Genomic DNA, 20846 nt, shown 5'->3' with positions numbered 1-20846 from the left:
CTATGGAGGTCAAGAGATAAGATGAAGAAGATGAAGACTCATGTGCACTTAATGAAGTAATGAGGCCGAGGGAAGCTAAGGATCAGAGGTGGCTCTAATACCATGTGAAAAATCAGAGTGCAAGCCAACATTGAAGTGTGCACGAGAGGGAGAGAAGAGCTTAAAAGTATAAGAACAAGTCTTGCTTATTAAGTTGCTCATGAAAGTACAACTTGGGTCACTCTCACTCACAAGTTGATGTAGACCCATGGGCTGTTTATATAGCCCCAACTGGCTAGGGTTAAGGTTTCCCCTTTCTCTTAGAACCATTCACACTTGCTTGCCCTTATCCACTCTTGCATCATGAGAGTTCATATGTGAAGACAGAATTGCACTTGAATCGACAATCATAACTCATGGAATGCCATGTTTAACCTTCATGGAATTAGAAACATTAGCTCAAAATGGATTGAGCCTCATAAAGACTACACATAGATACATTTCCCACATGGTTGCAAAGAAGCAAAATGGTGCTACCACTATTTCTGTAACCATGTTCTTTGCTACAAAGATTGGGATTCATGTTTTTATGACTGGAGACATTGGAGGGGTTCATCGAGGGGGTGAAAGCTCAATGGATGTCTCATCTAATTTAATGGAGCTTGGAAGGTTGCCTATTGTTGTTTTTTGTGCTGGTGTCAAATCCATTCTTGATATTCCCAAAACGCTAGAGTACCTTGAGACTGAGGGTGTTATTGCTATCGGATATAAGATCAATGAATTTCCTACTTTCTTTACTCACGATAATGGCTACAAGCTACTTTGTCGTGTTGATTCTCCAGACAAATGTGGATATATCATATGTGCAAACTCTAGTTTAGAGTTACAGAGTGGACTACTCGTTGGGGTGCCAATCCTAGAAGAACATGAAGCAGCTACCAAGCCAATCGAGTCAGCAATCATCAATAGTTCTTTGCAATAAACATTGAAGCAAAAGATTATTGGAAGCTTAATCATCCCCTTTTTACTTAAAAGAGTCAATGAAATTACTGATGTAGCCTCAATTGATGTAAACATAGAGTTAGTTAAGCCTAATGCAAAGGTGGGAGCACAAGTATCGGTTGCTTTGAGTAGAAATAGATCATAGAAGGCCTACCTTGTAATTGTCAAAGAGATGAAGAAGACCATGAAGAAGAAGAAGAACAAGACACTCAAGAGCAGAAGGACAAGCCTCATCAGTCCTTCCATTCCCACTATTCAGATTTACTTTTTTAAAGTATTGTATATACTTGCCTTAATGTTCTTATCATAAGCCTTGTACTCCTCATGTAACTTATGCACCAAAGGATGCCAAAGAAGCAAAAGAAAAATGAAGAAGATACATTCCGCTACTAACAACAAAAAACTTCCCATAAGTGGATCATGTTTTCCTAGAGTGGATCTTTGTTTCCCATGGTGGATCTTGTTTCCCATAGTGGATGTAATGTTTTCAAGATTTAACTTGGACTAGATTGCTTATGAGCTAGTCTCCCGTGCAAGGTCATAATGTGTGTGGGGGGGGGGGGGGGGGGGGGAGCGCAAAAGCCAACAAGTGTAGGAACTCATCATTTGAGGGGGGTGTTGAGAAAAGCAAACGATGTATGACCAGATGTATGCCCTAAAGAGGCTGGAAGATAGACAAATAATGTATGCTCTAGGAAGAGATGTACAGAATCCCATAAGCATAGCGAGGAGAATGGTACTATCCAAAAGCTATAAAGGTATGTGTTTGTTGACAATCATTTCAATGCAATGCAATTGTACTTGCTACTTTCCTTATGTCTTTGTGTCAAGATTGTGTTTATGAGTCCAAGTCAAATAATCTTGGAACCTAATTCACTTGAGGAATAGTGTGTATTTTCTGTCCCCATTATGTTTCATGTTTATATATTCTACCCACCATAGCTAAACCTTGCTCTAGATTCGTGTTTCTCAACACTAATAAGATTTGCATATGCTAAATATAGAATATGCGTTTTTATGTAATGACCAAACTTCCACTTCTTCACTATCAATCAACAATCAAATAACAATTGTATTGTGATGATAATCTATCCAAACAAAGGAAGGTCTAAGAGTCTCTTAGGCCAAAATTAAGGTTTTTCCCTTACCTCTCTAACCACCATCAATAAAGGGGATGTATCTTGGAATGTCCACCTTCCTATCATCTTCAACGTCTAACTTGATTTCTTATAGGGTAACAAGATTAGGCTTACATTTCCTTACATCTCTTAATTATATCACTACACATGTTCTTTGTTTTCTCTTAGCAAATGCATCTTATGTTCAAAGGCACCAACTTGATTTTCCTAGAGGCTCTATCCATGTAATACATATATTGATCCACAATCCTCCCCTTCATCCAATGTAGCATAGAGATTTTTGTCCACCAATAGAAGCTGGGCTAATTAGATCTTCTTCTTTCCTATGCTTCAATTAGATGCGTGACATCTGAGGTTAACATTTGTTTGATTTGTAGTGCCACTTGCCTTGCCATCTCCCTTAGCTTCAATAGGTTTGCTTCATGCTATTTCTCTTTATCCTTGATATCTTAACTTTCTTTACCACTCTATGTGGAAGTAGCAATGATTAGCTTCCTTGATGGCTTGAGTTTGCTTGCATCCTTCTTAATCGGCTGTTTATTTATTTTAGAGCATTATTGATTCTCTCTAAATTTGTTATTTGCTTCTTTAGGCAGTCTCTTGCACAATTCATTTAGGAAATGAGAGAATTTAACATTAGCAATAAGCACCGACCATAACAAGGTGTAACCCTTTATTCACAAAATGTAACTGTTAGATTTTAAACCTCACGTGATAGGTCTAGAGAAACCACTTTTGGATTTCATCTTCATTGGGCATAAAGAAAAATTACAAGCTAGCAAGGAAAAATTTGCAAAGTTTTGTTTTTTGAGATGTGAGAAAAAAAGAACACATGCTCGAAGGATTCTCTTACTATCACTAAGCTTTGATATTCTTTCTTCACTGTCCATTGTGAGGTCTTTCTAAAGTTTTGTTGCTCAAGCTGCTCCATATCCATGCCATCACCTATTACAGTGTGTGTAGATAATTTGTTTTGTTTTGAGCATGTTTTTTTTTTCTTTGTGACCATCACTAATGCATTAGGTGGGCACTTCTACACTTGCATGTAGGATGGTGGAGGGGATGGGAGCCAAGTGACCCCCCCATTGCATGCCAATGAATGCTTACCACCTGGCAAAGCCCTCAAATTACATTTAAAGCCACTTCTTATCTTAATTCCTACACACAATGAGGTGCCCCTCTCTCAATGTTCTCAACCTTGCCACAAGGAAAACTTAAAAAGAAGAAGGTTACTTGTACCACCTAGATGTTTACCGAGACCCTAGTCACACGAGTTCCACTTTTGACCCATATAGAGGAGCATGGTAGAATAGTCACAATATTCACTGCGGTAAGAATATCAGAATAATCACAGCATTCACTTTGGTAAGAATATTAGAATTGAATCGAAAAATTGTATATTTTGGGAGGGCGGGCATGAGTAGCCCTTAATAACATTGGCGTTAATGGAAATTAAACATGGAACGTCTGTGAGTGACGTGCATTTGATGAAGGTTCCAAGACTAGTATAGAGAGTTATCGTCATCTTTTGTGCTCGTAGGGACACATTTTGTACGGCGCACAGGACTCGCAGGAAGCGATTCGAAGAGAGAGACGCCATGAGCGATGACCGAGATGGAGTGGCAGTCCCTTCTGTCGACCGCAGCGCCGTTATCATGGAATCCAGGGCTCGCCTGTCTGCTTTATTTAACGAATTTAGGGCTTCCGAACCGGCCATGGCCCAAACAGGCGCTAGCGAGTCCGTCGTTGTGGCGGTGGAAGGAAAAATTGGAATTGTACAGGTCCGCGAAACGAATGAGTCAGGTGATCGCTCTCCGGATCAACATAGTCAGGATATAGATTTTTTGTCTCTTGTCAAAGAAGATGAAGCCGATGGCAAGACTCTGCAGAAGAAAGATTCGGACACGAACTGTGAAGCAGAGGATATTAACGGACAGAGTTGTGACAAACCTCGAGCAGAGAGTGAACTTTTGGATATGGACGTTGAAGCTGCTGATCTCGATGGACGGGAAATATGCGAAACAGATGACTCTAATGGACAGAGTTGTGCCAAGTTTCCACTAGGAGACGAACCTTTGTGTATGGAAGTAGGAGCAGGTGATATTGATGGCCAGGAATGTGAAACAGGGGATGTGGAAGGCAAAGAAGTAGGTGTTGATGAACAAACGTATCTAATGGAGAAAATCCCATTGCAGTCAGAATGTGAGGAAGGAAATGTTGATACGGAAGCACATACACAGTGTCATATACAGGATGAGGCAAACTATGACAATGGGTTTAGTTATTCCATACCTAACGGTCCAGAGGTGAATGGTGAAATAGAGAACAACAGTATCCTCCTTTTCATACAGTAGGGCTTGTTTTCACCTTTGTAAGTTTTTATGATTATACTTGCTGAAGAGGATTATTTTACTGTTTTCTCTTAACAAGATGATAGGAAGGTTGAGTTTGAAGCGTTCAAGGTCTTGTTTTGACAATACACCATGTGTGCAAGTCACCTACAAGTGCCTTACCAGGTTTGCTGTTAACCATATTTGGTTGCTATCCAATCTTTTATCAGAGTGCAGACAGTATGTGTTTCTCTTGTTGCACAGCGGCTGAAATATTTAATTTTGATGAACTCTGTTTCAGCGAGAGCAAGAACAAATTGAAAGAGTTTTTGCGGTTGTGGGCAGAATGGCATGGTCGATCAGTTGGCCAGAAAGAGGTATAAGATTTTTTTCTCAATGGTCTGAGTGACATCTAGTGTTGTCAAAATTTATTGTCGTGGTGTTGATTTACTGTCTAGTCTCTTCTTTCCAGACAATCATCGTGCTTCTTAGAATGAAAGCTTATCCATTTCAAAACAGGAAAAATGTTTTGTATATACATCTACTTTCCTCAGTGATTCACTTACATCAACTTGCATTAGTGACACCTTTTCACATGTCATAAGGATTTATGATCGAAGAATGAAGTTATGAAGGACATATGGTGCTAGCTTTATCACATATAAAGTTGCAAGCATATGCCTGAATGGGTTACAGAGGGAAGCAGGGAGGGGTTCTAGACTCTTCCTATTAAATTCATATTTTATCTTCTAAGCAATCATTGATTACCAAAGGCCTTTTTAAAGACCTTGTACATTGCACAACTCATTCAAGAATAGTGTTCTACATATGGTCGCTACCAGTGTTTGCCTGGTCTGCAAGTTCCACCTATAGTTCATGTGATGAACTGCTACCACCCATAACTCATCCATGTTGTGCTTTACCTATTCAATCTTCGTAATGCAAGATACCTTGGTTGATGGTCCTTGCTTCAAGTCATGGGTGGTGACATTACCTTCCCCTTCGGTTGTTATCCACTTCTTCGCAGCTTAACAACCACTTCTTCGCAGCTAGTCGCAAGTTTGCAATGACTGGTGACAAAAGTAGCATTTTGCACCCATTCAAAAATTTCAAGATTGGGTCACATGCTGACAAATCATGTGCTATCAGATGGTTTTCACATGTTTGCTGTTCGTAGCACATTTCATCACACATGCTCCACAAACTTTGGTTTAAATGTGGCCCAAGTCGAATCTTAATTTGCAATAGTAAGGTCATCAACTGATTGGATATAATTCTTTATACATGGTCGTCGGCATACTTTTTCAGAGAAAGTGATTGGATATAGTTTTTTATAGATGGTTGTTGGCATGCTAGTTCTCGCAGAAAGCAAGCTCAAAGAGCTTTAGTGATATACATGCTTCCAACCATACCTGGTCTTTTCTTCTCTCTTGATTGTAAAGATTGCTGTGCATTGAACTTCAATAGTAAAATACCATAGTCTTACCATGACCAAAGGATCATATGTGACAATCATGATAAGGTCCTTGTTGGAGTTGAAGCACAAGTTCTGTGCAAACTTTTGTTCCTTCTTCCCATGGCTCTTTATCTTCCTGTTAAAATCTGTTTCCTTGCTTCAAACTATGTTTGCAATGTCTTCACACCTAAAAACACTTCACTCTTTTATTTCGCTTCATTGCACCTTTTGTGCCTCTAGATCCTAAGCCAGAAGACTTCATGTAAGACACAGTCTCAAACGTGAAAGGCTGCAGCGTCGTGGGGCTGAAAAGGATGAACTCTGCAATTACTTGTATTAAAGAGTGAGAGTAGCATTGCTGTCTTGCACTGGAACTTCCCTTGATCATGGAAACTGCCAGTGCTTCTGTGTGGGACAGGCAATGACTAATCATAACCTAACCGCGATGGGCTGTCGCGAGTTAAATACTCGTGCTACAAACTTAGCAGTGGTAGCATTTCTATAGCAGTAGACATGGCTGGAGCGAAGAAAGCAGTAGCAGCAGTCCAGTTGCTATGTATGACACATGGATTAAGAAGTCAGCAATTGAGCTAATTCCCATGCAATTATTGTTTCTTTCAAGCTTTAAAGGCCGATAAAGCTCATGAAAAAGTGGATCACACTAAACTCTGTGTACAAATGCTCTTTGTTTCTTGAAGTTAAAACTAAACACTGAAACTCAGAATGTTTATAAGCTCTACTATGGTACTATATGTTACATTGTTGTCAGACAGTTTATCAGCTCTCACATTGCAAGGAACATGTGTTCCCTAAACTCAGAATGTTTATAAGCTCTACTATGGTACTATATGTTACATTGTTGTTAGACAGTTTATCAGCTCTCACAATGCAAGGAACATGTGTTCCCTATTTGTTGGAGTTGAAGCACAAGTTCTGTGCAAACTTTTGTTCCTTCTTCCCATGGCTCTTTATCTTCCTGTTAAAATCTGTTTCCTTGCTTCAAACTATGTTTGCAATGTCTTCACACCTAAAAACACTTCACTCTTTTATTTCGCTTCATTGCACCTTTTGTGCCTCTAGATCCTAAGCCAGAAGACTTCATGTAAGACAGTCTCAAACGTGAAAGGCTGCAGCGTCTTGGGGCTGAAAAGGATGAACTCTGCAATTACTTGTATTAAAGAGTGAGAGTAGCATTGCTGTCTTGCACTGGAACTTCCCTTGATCATGGAAACTGCCAGTGCTTCTGTGTGGGACAGGCAATGACAAATCATAACCTAACCGCAATGGGCTGTCGTGAGCAGTCCAGTTGCTATGTATGACACATGGATTAAGAAGTCAGCAATTGAGCTAATTCCCATGCAATTATTGCTTCTTTCAAGCTTTAAAGGCCGATAAAGCTCATGAAAAAGTGGATCACACTAAACTCTGTGTACAAATGCTCTTTGTTTCTTGAAGTTAAAACTAAACACTGAAACTCAGAATGTTTATAAGCTCTACTATGGTACTATATGTTACATTGTTGTCAGACAGTTTATCAGCTCTCACATTGCAAGGAACATGTGTTCCCTATTTGTTGGTCTCCGAGAGAGAGCAGACGACCCAGCAGACCTCAAAAACTTGTGTCTTCTGCTATCTAAGAGTTAAAAAGTTTGTAAACCTTTCTGCTGCCAATGTTACTCCAATGAAGTGGTGTTATTGACCTTACAGGAGGCTGATAAAGATAGTTTAGAAAGCGGAGATGAGATTTATTTTCCAGCTTTGCAAGTGGGAGGACAAAGCAACTCAACCGTCGTAAGTTTCCAATAATTAAAAGAAAGCTATCTAGTCTGCTGTTTCAGCATGTCTGGTTGTAATTCATGATATCTTTCACATGCAGTCTTTCTGGATGGACAAACCTTCAAAGCACATCCGCACAGAGGATGTTACAATCGAATGTACACCTAATAGTCAGCTCAGAGAAGAGGAAGTGCCACTGTATGATCGGGCTGGTACTGGAGCTTTGATATCTCAGGAGACAGAAATATCATTGCAAGGGTATGTATGCACTTTGATTGCTTTCTATATTCCACTGTAAACTCCCTGTTTGTGATAGGTCTTCTGAGGCCTTATACTTTTTCCTTTTCAGAAGTATAGAATTTGTGGAAGAGGGCTCAAGATGTTTCAATTGTGGGTCATACACTCATTCTCTAAAGGACTGCCCACGGCCACGGGATATTGCTGCTATAAATAATGCTCGCAAGTTACTAGCTGAGAAAAAGGGATCAGCTAGTGGATCTCGTAATGGGTCTAGATATTATCAAAGCTCTCCTGGTGGTAAATTTGATGGCCTGAAACCTGGTGTTCTTGGAAGTGAGACCAGACAGCTACTGGGCATCGGGGTGAGACATACACACAGTACTTTAGTGTTAAATAGTTTTGTTATGATTATGTTTGATTATGTAACTTCTAATTACAACTAAATTTAGCTTATTTTATAGAAGTATTCAGATACTTGATGATGAAATGCAGGTGTAGTATCATCTTTTTTTTTTTTGTGGATTTTCTCCAAGAAAAGAAAATGCTAGCGAAACCCACTTCAGCTAAAAAACCAATGTTAAAGTCCAACTGGTTACTATACCATTCAATAATGCTAGAAATGAGCTCCTATCTGCAGGAATGTCTTACAGATCACTGAATTTCTGAAAATTGAGTCTTCAATGGTTCTTGGCTTATGATCTGAAATGACATGGAAGATTTGCTATTATTCATTCCTTTGTGTGTCATCTCCTGCTTGTGAACCTCGGTCTGAGACAAATGGGGATGTTTGGAGTTTTGGTACTGTTTGACCAAGTCATTTCTGCCCAGTCTGTTCATCCTGTCCCAGCACCTTCCTCCCCTGATTTTTCTTGGGTGTACGACCATTTTTTTCCAGCAACACAGGGTCATTTTTATGCAGTCGCCCAGTTTTCCAACCCACAGTTTTAGGTTGGCCTGTTTTTCTGATATTGCCCAGGCAGCTGGGCTTCCACTCTCTTGCTCTTTCCTTTTCATTGTCAGATTTCCTCATCCTCTTGTTGCCAGTTCCTTCATTTTGCTGCTTTGTCCTGTGCCCGTTGTCTTGTCACTCTGACAGTCGTGTAGGGGCTCCGTCTATTGTATGTAGCCATTGCTTTAACACATAGTTACTTGACTTTGCATCTCAACTTGTTACATGTGATCATGCCCATATGGTAGGACAGGAACAACAGATTTCTTCTTTGCCTTAGTGAGAGGCGGTAGCCAAATAAGAGGGGCTTTGAAGTCATGCTGGGGTGTTACCCGTCTTTTGGAACGGTTGGTGTTGTCAAAATTTCCGTCTGAGGTACAGTTTGAGAGGACTTGGATGACTACAGTTTTTGATGATTGCTATTCAGGATCTGTAGCAATTGCAATTCTGTACATCAGCATTGAGATCTCAGCATTTAAATGTCATCTACTGGTCTGGAGTCATGCTGTGTTAAGGGCTGTTGTTTGCCACTTCAGACTTTGGTTCCAGCTTGTGATTTTGGAATGACAGGCTGTTTTCAGCCTGCAGCACACATAGTGTGTGACCTTGATGGCTGCAGACACCGATACAGACTTCATTGACCAATTGGTGGGGGAGGCTGTTGGAACAAGCCTTGAACTCCTTATAAAACATAGTAAACATATAGATGATGATTTGATGCATGTGTCGGTCACACCGCTGTTAGAAATGACTTAAATGTTGTCTTATGTGCAATTTGCAAGTTAGTTTGATGCGTTAGAGGAACAAGACTAGGAGTATTTAATTTGCCAATACTCTACTTGGGGAATATGTGGAGCACAATTATACTGCCGTGCAGGGGTTTGTTGTTGGTGTATTGGAGAAGAGTGGAATACACATGGGCATCATCAGAGTCCCATGTAAGCACAACTTCTGCATGGTTGATAGGTCCCGATCATTTGTAAGAGGAGTGGGAGGTTAATAGCTCCTAAAACCACGCACCACAATTGCTTTTGCACAAACCATGCTTTCATGATAGCACTCCATGTGAGATATTCAGGGCCATGAAATTTATCATTGGTAGGGCAATAGGGAGGTGCCATTTGGAAAGGAGAGGATGAGAAGATAAAGCAAAGAAGAGAATTAGAGAGAGAGTACAGCTAGAACACAACATAGATTGCACATGTATGAGCTCACATGCAGTGGAATGACAGCTGATCACAAAAATGACTGCAAAACAGAAAATCAGGAGGAAGAAAACAGCCAACAATCACTGCCAAAAGCCTCAAAATGCTGTCACCCAGCTGGAAAGAGGACTAAACGCACAAAATGCAGCAGCTATTCGGAAAAACTTAGACAGTACAGGCTGGAAAACTTGATGATTGGCAGCAGACAAATGTCTTCGAGGCTGAAAACTGATCACAACAGTCAGGAAAAATCAACAGCAGAAATTGGTAGTCCTGCAATAGTAGAAAACAATACTCTAGGACCAAACACGGATGCTTCATACTGTGAGGGTGTTCAATGGAAAGGAAAGTGAACACTGAGAGGAGATAGAGAGAGAATGCAAGTGAGAGAAGGAACAATGTGATTGGAATGGCTGAAGGCACAAGGCTGCAACAGATAGCCCCAACATGCAGCTCTTAAGCGTCAGTGTGGACGCTAGATGGTAGTAGGGGGATGAGAGTGTGGAGGGCTGGGTGATGATGAAGGATCGATGATGAATAATGGGGGAGAGAGTGCAAGGAGCCTATATGTAGACAAACAAGGGCCACAACTAGTAATAAAGTGGCCAGACCCAAATTATGGGCACCTAGGACAGCCTAAAGTGCCCAAAAAGGATGCACTAAAGTGCCCTCCATCTAAAGTGCTTAAAGCACATAAAATGTTAGACAAGTATAATGTTTGAGCTCCTAATGTTGTCATTTGACTCAGACTGAGGCTCACAGGCGGGAGATGACCATACAAGACACACATGATTGCTAACATTCCCTCTTAGATCCTAGATGTGGTGGAAGGCTAAAGCAGATGTGGATTTGATGGTGGCAAGAAGAGTGCCAATGCTGATGAAGTTCATCGATGAAGAATGCTAGCCAGGGAGCAAGATCTCCTCTCTATATAAAAATCTAATCAAACGGAAGGCCACCAAAAGCCAATGGAAACAGAGAGGTCTTGAATGGATCATTGTAGAACATTTGGAGCCTTGCAAATGAAGCTCGATGGATGGTAAGATAATAGAGGCAAGATGCCAATGCCACTATTAGGCACCATAGAGATGTCACTAGTAGTGATGATATTCTTGGATAGACATGTCAGAGTGAAGCAATGTGAAAGCGAATGACCGGGACAAAGAGTGAACAGAGAGAGAAGAGAGAGAAAGAGACAGTGAAACACAGAAAATCCGCAGTGAAGAATGCCGTATAAGGATGTAGAATTATACATGGGTGTAGAGAGAATACCTGCATATGTCTCCACCTCGAGGATCTCGATCTCTGTCAGCCCCGAGAGCAATCTCCATAGTTTGCAGGTTGAAAACTATGAGAGACAATATGCTAAGACTGTTGGAAACTCAGCCTATTTATAGGCTGTAAATAATGTCAATAAATGATCAGGTCGGCTGCATTAAATGCAGCCAACTGATTGTCTGATTGCTGCCACGTGGCATTGCTGACGTGGCCGCGCCCAGGAAATGACTCTCAACACCCCCTCTGAGATCTTGGACAAGGCAGCAGACGGAGGGATATGGACTGTCAGTGAAGTAAAGCTTGGGGAAGCGCCTTTGTAAACAAATCTGCAAGATTATCTTCGGTCTTAACAGTATTCCACATCAATGGTCTTATCCAGAAGCTTCTCTCTGATGAAGTGATACTAGATCCCTATGTGCTTTTGTCGGCGCATGGAATATGGGATTCCATGCCAAGGCAATGCAACTCTCATTGTCACACTGCAAGATAGTAGGACAAGTCTGGGTACAGCTAAGCTCCTCCAACAACCACTGTAGCCATAGTCTTACATGTGGTAGAAGACGTAGCTTGATAGTCTACCTTAGTCAAAGATAGGGCTATTGTGGGCTGCTTCTTGCTACTCCAAGAGATAGCACCAGTACCCAAGGTAAAACAATAACCTGTAGTAGACTGCCTTTGATCCACATCGCCAACCCAATCCGAATCACTCCAACCTACAAGAACAAGATCAGAAGCATGTGTACTTGCTGGATAGGAAATCCCGAAGTCGGAGGTCCCCCTCAGAAACGAAGTATTCTCTAAGGAGCCTGTCAATGCACCTGTTGAGGTGCACTCCTAAACCTAGCCAAAAGGCCTACAACAAAACATAGATCAACCCGTGTGTTGAGGAGCCAAATCAACGATCCAATCAGCTGACGGTAGCGGGTAGCATCCGCCAAAGGAGAATCTGTGTGTGAAGTGTCCTTCAGTTCGGATCCATAGGAGTAGGAATTGATTGAAAATCCATCTCAAAAGTCACCCAGAGCTCCTGTACATATCTTTGTTAAGAGATGGAAATCCCCCTTTGAGACTGATAAATCTCGTGGCAGAAATGGAGAAGTCCTAAATCCGTCATCTCGAACTTTTGATGTAGGGTTGCCTTCGTCTCTTTGACATTGTAGGCATGATCACCGATAACAATCAAGTCATCAACATACAAAACAAACAACACATGACCACCCTCGGAAGTGTGCACATTAAGTTGCAGATCGGCCCTAGAGTGCTGATGTTCCAACTTGACTTGGAGAAACGAATCAATCTTCTCGTTCCAAGCATGTGGAGCTTGCTTCAGGCCATACAAGGCCTTCTTCAATGTGTGAACCTTCCCATTTGAGGAACCAAAGCTAGGAGGCTGCTCTACATAGATCTCCTCCTTTAAATCACCATTCAAGAATGCCGACTTCACATCCAATTGAAAGACAGACCATATCCTATGACCAGCCAAGGCAAGGACAACACAAATAGTTGCCATGCGAGCAATAGGGGCAAAAGTATAATGGAAATCAACACTTGGGCGCTATGCAAAACCTTTAGCAACAAGGCGAGCCTTGTGCTTGTCCAAAGAGCTATCACTATGGTACTTGGTCTTGAAGACCCATTTGACACCAATCACCTTCTTATGAGAGGGATGAGGCACAAGATACGAAGTGTCATTCTGCTCAATAGCCTCCAACTCGGCTTCCATCGCTTTCCGCCAATGGTCAGACTATGAAGCCTCCTTCATTGATATGGGCTCTCTATCTTGCATAACATCAAACAATAGTTAGAGCAAACAAGTTCCACAGTATGTGCCTGGTGTCGCCATGACCTTTGTGGTCCATTCTACTGTTGCCACTCCTTAGGGACCCCCTCGATCCCTAAATCTTGGAGCATGTCACGGGCCCAACGAGGAGGAGGCCGAATCTCGCCTCGGCGCTCTCCATCTGCTAAAGTTTCTAGAAGGTCCATCGTCAATGGAGGACCGATCGGTGAATCTGGTGGGTGGGGAGTAGGCTCCTCATCCAAAGAAGAGTCCTCAAGAGACACAGGCTCAAGAGGAATAGTCGTCGAGACCCAGCTATCACCGAGATCTCCAAGTATAGGGTGATCCTCACCCCTCTCTAGGGCTGGCATCACGGCTTATGCAGATATCTCACTTAACAAGATCATACAATAGGTAGCCTTGAGATTGCGAGCTATAGCCTTGAAACACCTATTTTCTGGAAGTTGCTTCAAATTTGTCATGCTGTGTCTTCGGGATGTGAACATAAGCATCACACCCAAAAACCCTGAAATAAGAGACATCAGGCTTTGATCCAAAGTACGCCTCAAGGAGTCATATCAACAACAACAGAAGTAGGGGAACGATTAAGGATGTGAATTGAAGTAGCCATAGCCTCAGCCCATAGACACCGAGGTGTTTGACGATGCTCCGTCATAGTATGGGCCATCTCGATCACACTGTGATTCTTCCACTCCAAAATGCCATTCTACTGAGGGTTGTTTGTATTGGCAAACTCTTGGTGTATGCCATGATCAGCACAAAACCAAGCAAACTCATTAGAAACAAATTCTCTGCCCTTATTCGATCGTAAGGTCTTTGGCTTCTGCTCGGATCGGCTCTCCTCAAAGAGCAACCAATCCTTGAAGTGGGAGAAAGTCTTTGACTTCAGCTTCAAGAAATAGGCCCATGTCCTCTTGTTGTAATCATCTAAAATGAGCATGAAATACAAACTTCCTCGAAGGGATTCCGTCCTCGTCAGTCCACAAAAATCGGTGGAAACAAGCTCCAAGGGTGCTAAAGACCACCTCGAAGCCTTGCTAGGAACAACATCATTAGTATCCTTCCCATGGATGCAGGACACACAAAGTTGTTGACTCACCACGATATCTAGCAAACCTCGAACAAATTGGTCATTAGACGCCTTTCGAAGGTGTTCATAATGGAGGTGACCAAACCGAGCATGCCAAAGCTTGGTTTGGGAGGTAAGAAAAAGAGAAGTCAAGGTAGAATAAGACCGCAACTTGTTGACTCCATTCTCATCATAACTTGAAGAAAGAATTTCTCTCGATCCTTGATCAAGAATCCGAAAAGAATCCATATCAAATTCGACCAAGAGGTTGAGGGCACAAATCTTGTGCACCGAGAGAAGATGATATCTCAAAGCCGGCACATGAAGTACCTCAGAAGCATGGGTACCACTACGTCCATCTGGAATAAGATGCATGTTGCCCCTTCCCTGAATAGGAATAGACGACGAACTATCTCCAATAAGAATCTAACCATGAGAAGGCCGCAAATGAGTAACACCTACTGAAGAAGTCTTGTGCCTAGAGGCACCACTATTAAAGATCCACTCCCGAGTAAATGGGGTGGTCAACGCAACATCAAAAGCCGGCAGGGTTGAATTCTCAACCACCTCCAAATGGAGGAAAGCAGCTGATGAGGGAGCAGCCACTGCTTCAGAATCCTTTGAAGATTTCTCCTTCTCCTTCTCCTTCTCCTTCTTCTCCTTGTCGAGGCAATCCTTCTTCCAGTGACGTGTTTTGCTACAAATGTGACAAGTAGACTCCTTGTCTTTGTCCTTCTTAGATTTGTCTTCCTTCTTCTCCTTTTGGTCCTTCCCCTTCTTTTGAGAGGATTGATCAACCAAAGCTTCAGATTTCGAAGCATTGGTTCCTTTTAGTTGCTCCTCTTGGTCCAAGACCATAGGAACCGACTCTTCCCACCGAAGAGTCTCAAACCGCCCTGAAGCACTCAGGGCGGAATAAAAACTACTGAAGCGAGGCAGTAACTGTGAAAGGAGAGTTATCGCCATGTCTTTGGAAGTGATCACCTTCCTTGCGTTTTGAACCTGCATTTGAAGCTGCCTTGGCTTGTTGATATGCTCTTGCATGGATGATGACTTGTTGACACTCATAGTCCTCATTTGCACTTCCAAAGAAACTTGCTTCATGACGGTCATTCGATTATACATATGATCCAACTCTAGCCATATCTCCCTAGCCACCGTCAAATGCTCTATGTGAGAGAGAACAATTGTAGTACATGAGATACAAAAACAAGCGAATGCGAGCATTGAGTTTATCCCAATGTGCTTGAGCCTTTGCCAACTCTCACTAGAAGAGAGTCTGGACTCGTCTCGTGAAGGAGGACGATTGATAGCCTCCGTAACAAGCTCTGCCAAATCATAGGACTCCAATATAGCAAGCATCATGACCTGCCAGATGCGGTAGTTCTCACCATTGAGCTTTTGATCTGAAGGAAGAGCCGGTAGGACGGGCACCTTCCGGTCCACGATTGCCTGAAACTTTGTCTCGGCCTCAGAAGACATCTTCTCCTACAATGCTTGCACAAAACACAAAAAGCAGCCTTTCATTGTGAAAATACAGCGTGCTAGGGTTGAGGTTCGCTCAACAAATCTTCTCTTTTCTCACACCCCCATGCTCGCCTCAGCCTTGTTTTGATGTGCAGCCCAATTGCGCATATTTGAACCCTAAAAATGCAGCCTTGTGTTGTGCTGAAAAATCCTCTTCAGATAGATTTACCCTAGGTCAGTCCTTCAATGCTCTGATACCAAGTTAGAGTGAAGCAATGCGCAAGTGAATGACCGTGACAAAGAGTGAATAGAGAGAGAAGAGAGGGAGAGAAAGAGTCAGTGAAACGTAGAAAATCTGCAGTGAAGAATGCTCTATAATGATGCAGAATTATACATGGGTGGAAAGAGAATATTTGCGTATGTCTCCACCTCGAGGATCTCAATCTCCGTCAGCCTTGAGAGCAATCTCCGTAGTTTGTAGGTTGAAATCTGTGACACACAATATGCCAAGACTGCTGGAAACTTAGCCTATTTATAGGCTGTAAATAATGTCAATAAATGATCAGGTTGGCTGCATTTTTCTTCTTGTGTTTCCAAGTTTCTCTTCTCTCTCAATGTTTGCCATACACAGTGTGTTTCTCCTCGCAAACTCTATTGCCTCTCTAGTCTCTTTGTCATTTTTTTGACATAGCACATCATATGTTGGTGATGGAAGTGTTAGCAATCATGTTTGTCATGCCTAGTCATCTCCTGCCTATGAGCCTTAGTCTGAGTCAGGTGAGAACTTTAAGAGCTCTGACTTATCTATCACTTGTTTTGACGGAGGAGGTAGCTCATTCTAGAGCATTGAGTTTATTGCGTTTCAGTGCATTTTCTCCTCTAGTCGGGATTTTATGTGCATTTCTCGGGGAAATTTCTGCATTCTTTAGCCTGCCTCACCTGCTGGACATTGTCCACCCTTTCCGGGTTTTCTCTGAACATTCGTGGCATTTTTACCAACGTTAAATGCTGGTCGGACATATGCCTCAAATTTGAGGTCAGCCAGTTCTTGGGTTTTTTGGCTATTTATAGCCATTTCCCACTTGGCAGTCAGTTGTATTATCATCTTCCGTCCTTCCTTGGCAGGTACACACTCAGACTCCGTCATCTTCCTCCGTCTTCGGTGCTGCCGTCATCATCAGCCTGATCTGGTGCCTTGATTGACGCTCCGGGCTGTGTGCAGGGACTGACCAGTCCACAGCTTTGTATTCAGCATTCATTTCAGTCAGTGCAGTATTTCTTCCTTCATTTTCTACTTCCTCTCTCTCTCTCTCTCTCTGTGTTCATGTTCCTTCTTCCTCTGCGCACTCACATGGTATCAGAGCCTACCTGAGAGCACGGAGGAGAGCTTCCATTGTAGAGGAGGACACCATCAAGTAGAGCCCTTCTTCCCTCCTTTCCAGCCCTTGGCGGTGCTGTCCAGGCTGAAACTCAGCCTTCCATACCTATGTTTTGCTGTTTTGCAACATTAGGAGTAGGCGACAATTTTCTAGGTGTTTGCAGCCTATGTTTGCATCAAACGCAGTCAACAGGAGGTTGTCCACATCAGCAGAGGAGGCGTAATCATCTAGAGGATAGGTGGCAATTTTTCTCTCAAGGCGGCAGCATTTTCTCTCTCCTCTTGCAGGCAACAGCATCGTATGGGTCTTTTTTGACATAGGCGGCTCCATCTTGAGTGTCTGTTGGTTGCAAATTGTTTGGTGATTGTAGATATATAGGAAGATGTCTTATCACCTGTTCTTTGCTGATTCAAAGGATGAGGTCTCTATTCCTTTCTTTGAGAGACGGAGAGACTTTCGTGTTGGTTGACGCGATGATCGGAGGTCACCTAGCCCATTTGTACTATTCCCTGTTCTCTCCATGTTTCATAGAAGGCTCGTTCTGCTGGCCTTCATATGCCTTCCATGGCACCCTCTATATAGGTGCTTGTACTCCCTTCTTTGCCCAAAGAAGACCGGCTTGATGGTTCCAACTACTTGCTTTGGTCGTGTAAGGTGGAGTGTATTCTTGATACCTTCGATCTTTGGGAGTTTGTTACCCACCCTATTTCCCATCCAGTGGAGGATCCCACCGTTGGATCATCGATGGATCGTGCGGCCTTATGGGATCGGCTCAACTCGAGAGCTTGACCTTTCCTCTTTATGAGCTTATAGGATTCCGTCCTAGGTAATGTGCACAGGTTGCAGAAAGCAGCAGAAGTGTGGACAAAGCTTGCTTCTTTGTACCATCAGAAGACATTTTCCCATCGGATTACTTTCAAGAAGAAATTACGGATGTTCGCTGTTGACGATTTTTCTTCCATGAAGGATCATATCAATAGGTTGGAGGACATGAGGGATGAGCTTGCGTCCCTTGGCAGGATGATCTCTTCCTAGGATATGGCCATGATTCTTTTGACTTAGCTGCCATCTCCCCGTTTTGATGTCTTCTACATCAGCCTTCTTACATCGAGGACCCGTGAGAATCTTCTTTGGGAGGAGCTTGGCCCGCCTGTTTTGGAGCATGATGAGCGCGCCAAAGAGGTAGCCGGTGGATCCACCTCCATCAAAGCTTTTGTTGCAGGTTCGGGGGAGGGGGGGGGGGACATAGAAGAAAGGGAAGTCACAGGCGAAAAGACAGGAGAGTTCTTGAGGTTCTGACTCTGATTCGGAGAAGCCTAAATGCCCATATTGTGGGAAGGGGACACATCTAGAGGAGAAATGTTGGCAGAAGTACTCTCACCTTCGTCCGAGAGCGAAGGATAGCCCTAAGACATCCGAGCCTTCTACTTCTACTTCGGCGGTTACCAATGAGTCAGTGTACCTTCATATTGTTGATTTGGAGGAGCCTTCTTCATTGGTTGCCTCATCTTCTGAGAAACCTTGGCTAGTTGATAGTGGAGCTTCTAGTCATATGACTCCACGAGGTGATTTGTTGGAAGATCTATGCCCTTTTGAGGGATTAGTCACTGTTGGTGACATTGTTTTGTTGGCTATTTGTGGTGTTGGCACTTTGCCTTTATTTCCCGACCACGCGTCGAGCTCCCTTTCCCAGGCTCTTTATGTTCCTGACTTGGGCTTTCCACTCCTCTTAGTCTATGGCCTTACTGGGTTTGGTACCCGGGTTGTCTTCACCTAGCAAGCCATTTGTATCGAGGATTCTTCTACAGGGGCTATTATCACGACATGTTGGCAAGAGAGCGAGCTTTACAAGCTCCATTCCCCTTCTCTTATGCAGGGTCCTCCGAGGCAGTTGTCTATTGCTATACCCATTCCCACTTGTGCACCCTCTTTTCCATAGGTTTCTTTCCATTCCCCACTCTCTCCTCTGGTGGTTCCCTCGTACCCCCCATCCCTTTCAGAGGGGGACGATCTTGGTGATGCTGTCGCGGAGTTCCTGGCCCCTAGTGTTTTAGAGGGGGTTTTCCAGGTTGATGAGGAGCTTCTTCATCGGTAATCTTCATCGATGGACTTCATTGACATTGGCATTCCTCTTGCCACCCCAGGATCTGTTTCTCCCTTGGCCTTCCGCCACATCCAGGATCTGAGAGGGGGTGTTAGTAGTCATGTTTGTCATGCCTTGTCATCTTTTGTTTGTGAGCCTCAGTCTGAGTCAGACGAGGACTTTAGGAGCTCTGACTTGTCTATCACTTGTTTTGATGGAGGAGGTAGCTCATTCTAGGGCACTCAGTTTATTGCATTTCAGTGCATTTTCTCCTCTAGTCGGGATTTTATGTGCATTTCCCAAGGCAATTTCTGCATCCTTCAGCCTGCCTCACCTGCCCGAAATTGTCCACCCTTTTCAGGATTTTTCTGAGCATTCATGGCATTTTTACCAGCATTAAATGCTGGTCGGACATATTTTTGGCCTCAAATTTGAGGTCGGCCAGATTTTGGGGTTTTTGGCTTTTTATAGCCATTTCCCACTTGGCAGTTAGTTGTATTATCATCTTTCCTCCTTCCTTGGCAGGTGCATACTCTGACTCCGTCATCTTCCTCCGTCTTTGTTGCTGCCGTCATCATCAGTCTGATCTGGTGCCCTCATTGATGCTCGCTCCAGGTTGCGTGCAGGGACTGACCAGTCCATAGCTTTGTATTCAACATTCATTTCAATTAGTGCAGTATTTCTTCCTTCATTTTTAGCTTCCTCTCTCTCTCTCTCTCTCTGTGTTCGTGTTCCTTCTTCTGTTGCGCACTCTCATAGGAAGATGTTGGGGAAGTGTCACAGCTAGGTCCTTCGAAGAAATGCCCAAATGAAGGGATGCTGTCACGGGGACGTGAAATTTTGAGATGCTTTAATCTTGCTAGTAGCATTTGATTAAGTTATTAATCAAATGTGCAAGGTTGTTTAGCACATGTGATGCACATGGTAGTTATTTCATGGGAACGGGCCAAGGACCCCGGGATGCAGTGGGTGTTAAAGACAAAAGTTGTGTTAAGTTATGCCAATCGGGTTTTGGTGGTCAGTTGGTGCCAGGTTGGACCCTAGGACAATTGTTTGGCCATTAAGTGTCAGTGGTGACACTAGGGACTAGCATTAATTAATTAATTAATGCTAGTCTAAGGGTCAACAGAGGTTGGGAATCACTCCAAGTTGCAAATGGCCTAGCCAATTTCATTACAGATGGGCATGTTTAATTTTGGGCAGGGTCAAAAGGGCTGAAATTAATTTTCAGAATTAATTAATTTTGAAAAATAAATTTAATGGCTGAAAATGCATTAGGAAGGTTGCCACTTGGTAATACTTTCCCATGCAACTAGGGAGAAGGCTGTTGGAGGGTGGTGGAAGTGGAATTGCAGCCGTTCGGAGCTTGGTAGAGGGAGAGGAGGTGATCAGACTGGACTTGGAGAGGCGACGACGACTGATCGTGCGCCCCGACAGGACAGGGAGTAGCAGGATTTCTCTTCCGCCTCAAGAGAGATGGCGGTAGAAGAGGAGGGCTCGCTAGCGGAGCTGGTGTTTTACCCCCCTTTTGAAGCTGTTGGTGCCATTAGATTTGTCATCAGAGCCATGAATCAAAAGATACATTTCAGCTGATTTTCTCTCTTTCTATAGCATTATCTCATCTCCTCCAGCCTATGCTCAAGCATTCTCAGTAATTCTCAGCCATTGGTAGCAGAGTACAGCCAAATTTTGG

The 20846-nt window shown here is 43.1% G+C and overlaps 1 protein-coding gene and 1 pseudogene across 2 annotated transcripts in view; both read left to right on the top strand.

Moving 5' to 3' along the window:
- The first annotated feature begins 247 nt into the window (after positions 1 to 247).
- On the top strand, positions 248 to 1126 carry LOC148032862 (pseudouridine-5'-phosphate glycosidase pseudogene; annotated as a pseudogene).
- A 2445-nt stretch (positions 1127 to 3571) lies between these two features.
- LOC148032861 (uncharacterized) overlaps positions 3572 to 20846 on the top strand; it is a 49632-nt gene continuing 32357 nt past the window's right edge. The window contains exons 1-6 of one of the 2 annotated variants that reach the window (XM_087683529.1): positions 3572 to 4426; positions 4551 to 4636; positions 4752 to 4827; positions 7614 to 7697; positions 7783 to 7940; positions 8032 to 8284. In XM_087683529.1, coding sequence (XP_087539655.1) covers positions 3719 to 4426; positions 4551 to 4636; positions 4752 to 4827; positions 7614 to 7697; positions 7783 to 7940; positions 8032 to 8284 — 1365 coding nt within the window. In that variant the 5' untranslated portion in view covers positions 3572 to 3718. Of the gene's footprint in view, positions 4452 to 4550; positions 4637 to 4751; positions 4828 to 7613; positions 7698 to 7782; positions 7941 to 8031; positions 8285 to 20846 lie in introns of both variants that reach the window. The other variant, XM_087683528.1, reaches the window with a different exon arrangement.

The sequence above is a fragment of the Lygodium microphyllum genome, chromosome 8 (assembly GCF_053477565.2).
Source record: "Lygodium microphyllum isolate KBCC chromosome 8, Lygodium_microphyllum_v1.1.10, whole genome shotgun sequence".
NCBI classification, from domain to species: domain Eukaryota; kingdom Viridiplantae; phylum Streptophyta; class Polypodiopsida; order Schizaeales; family Lygodiaceae; genus Lygodium; species Lygodium microphyllum.
This window is presented reverse-complemented; position numbering and strand designations above follow the sequence as displayed.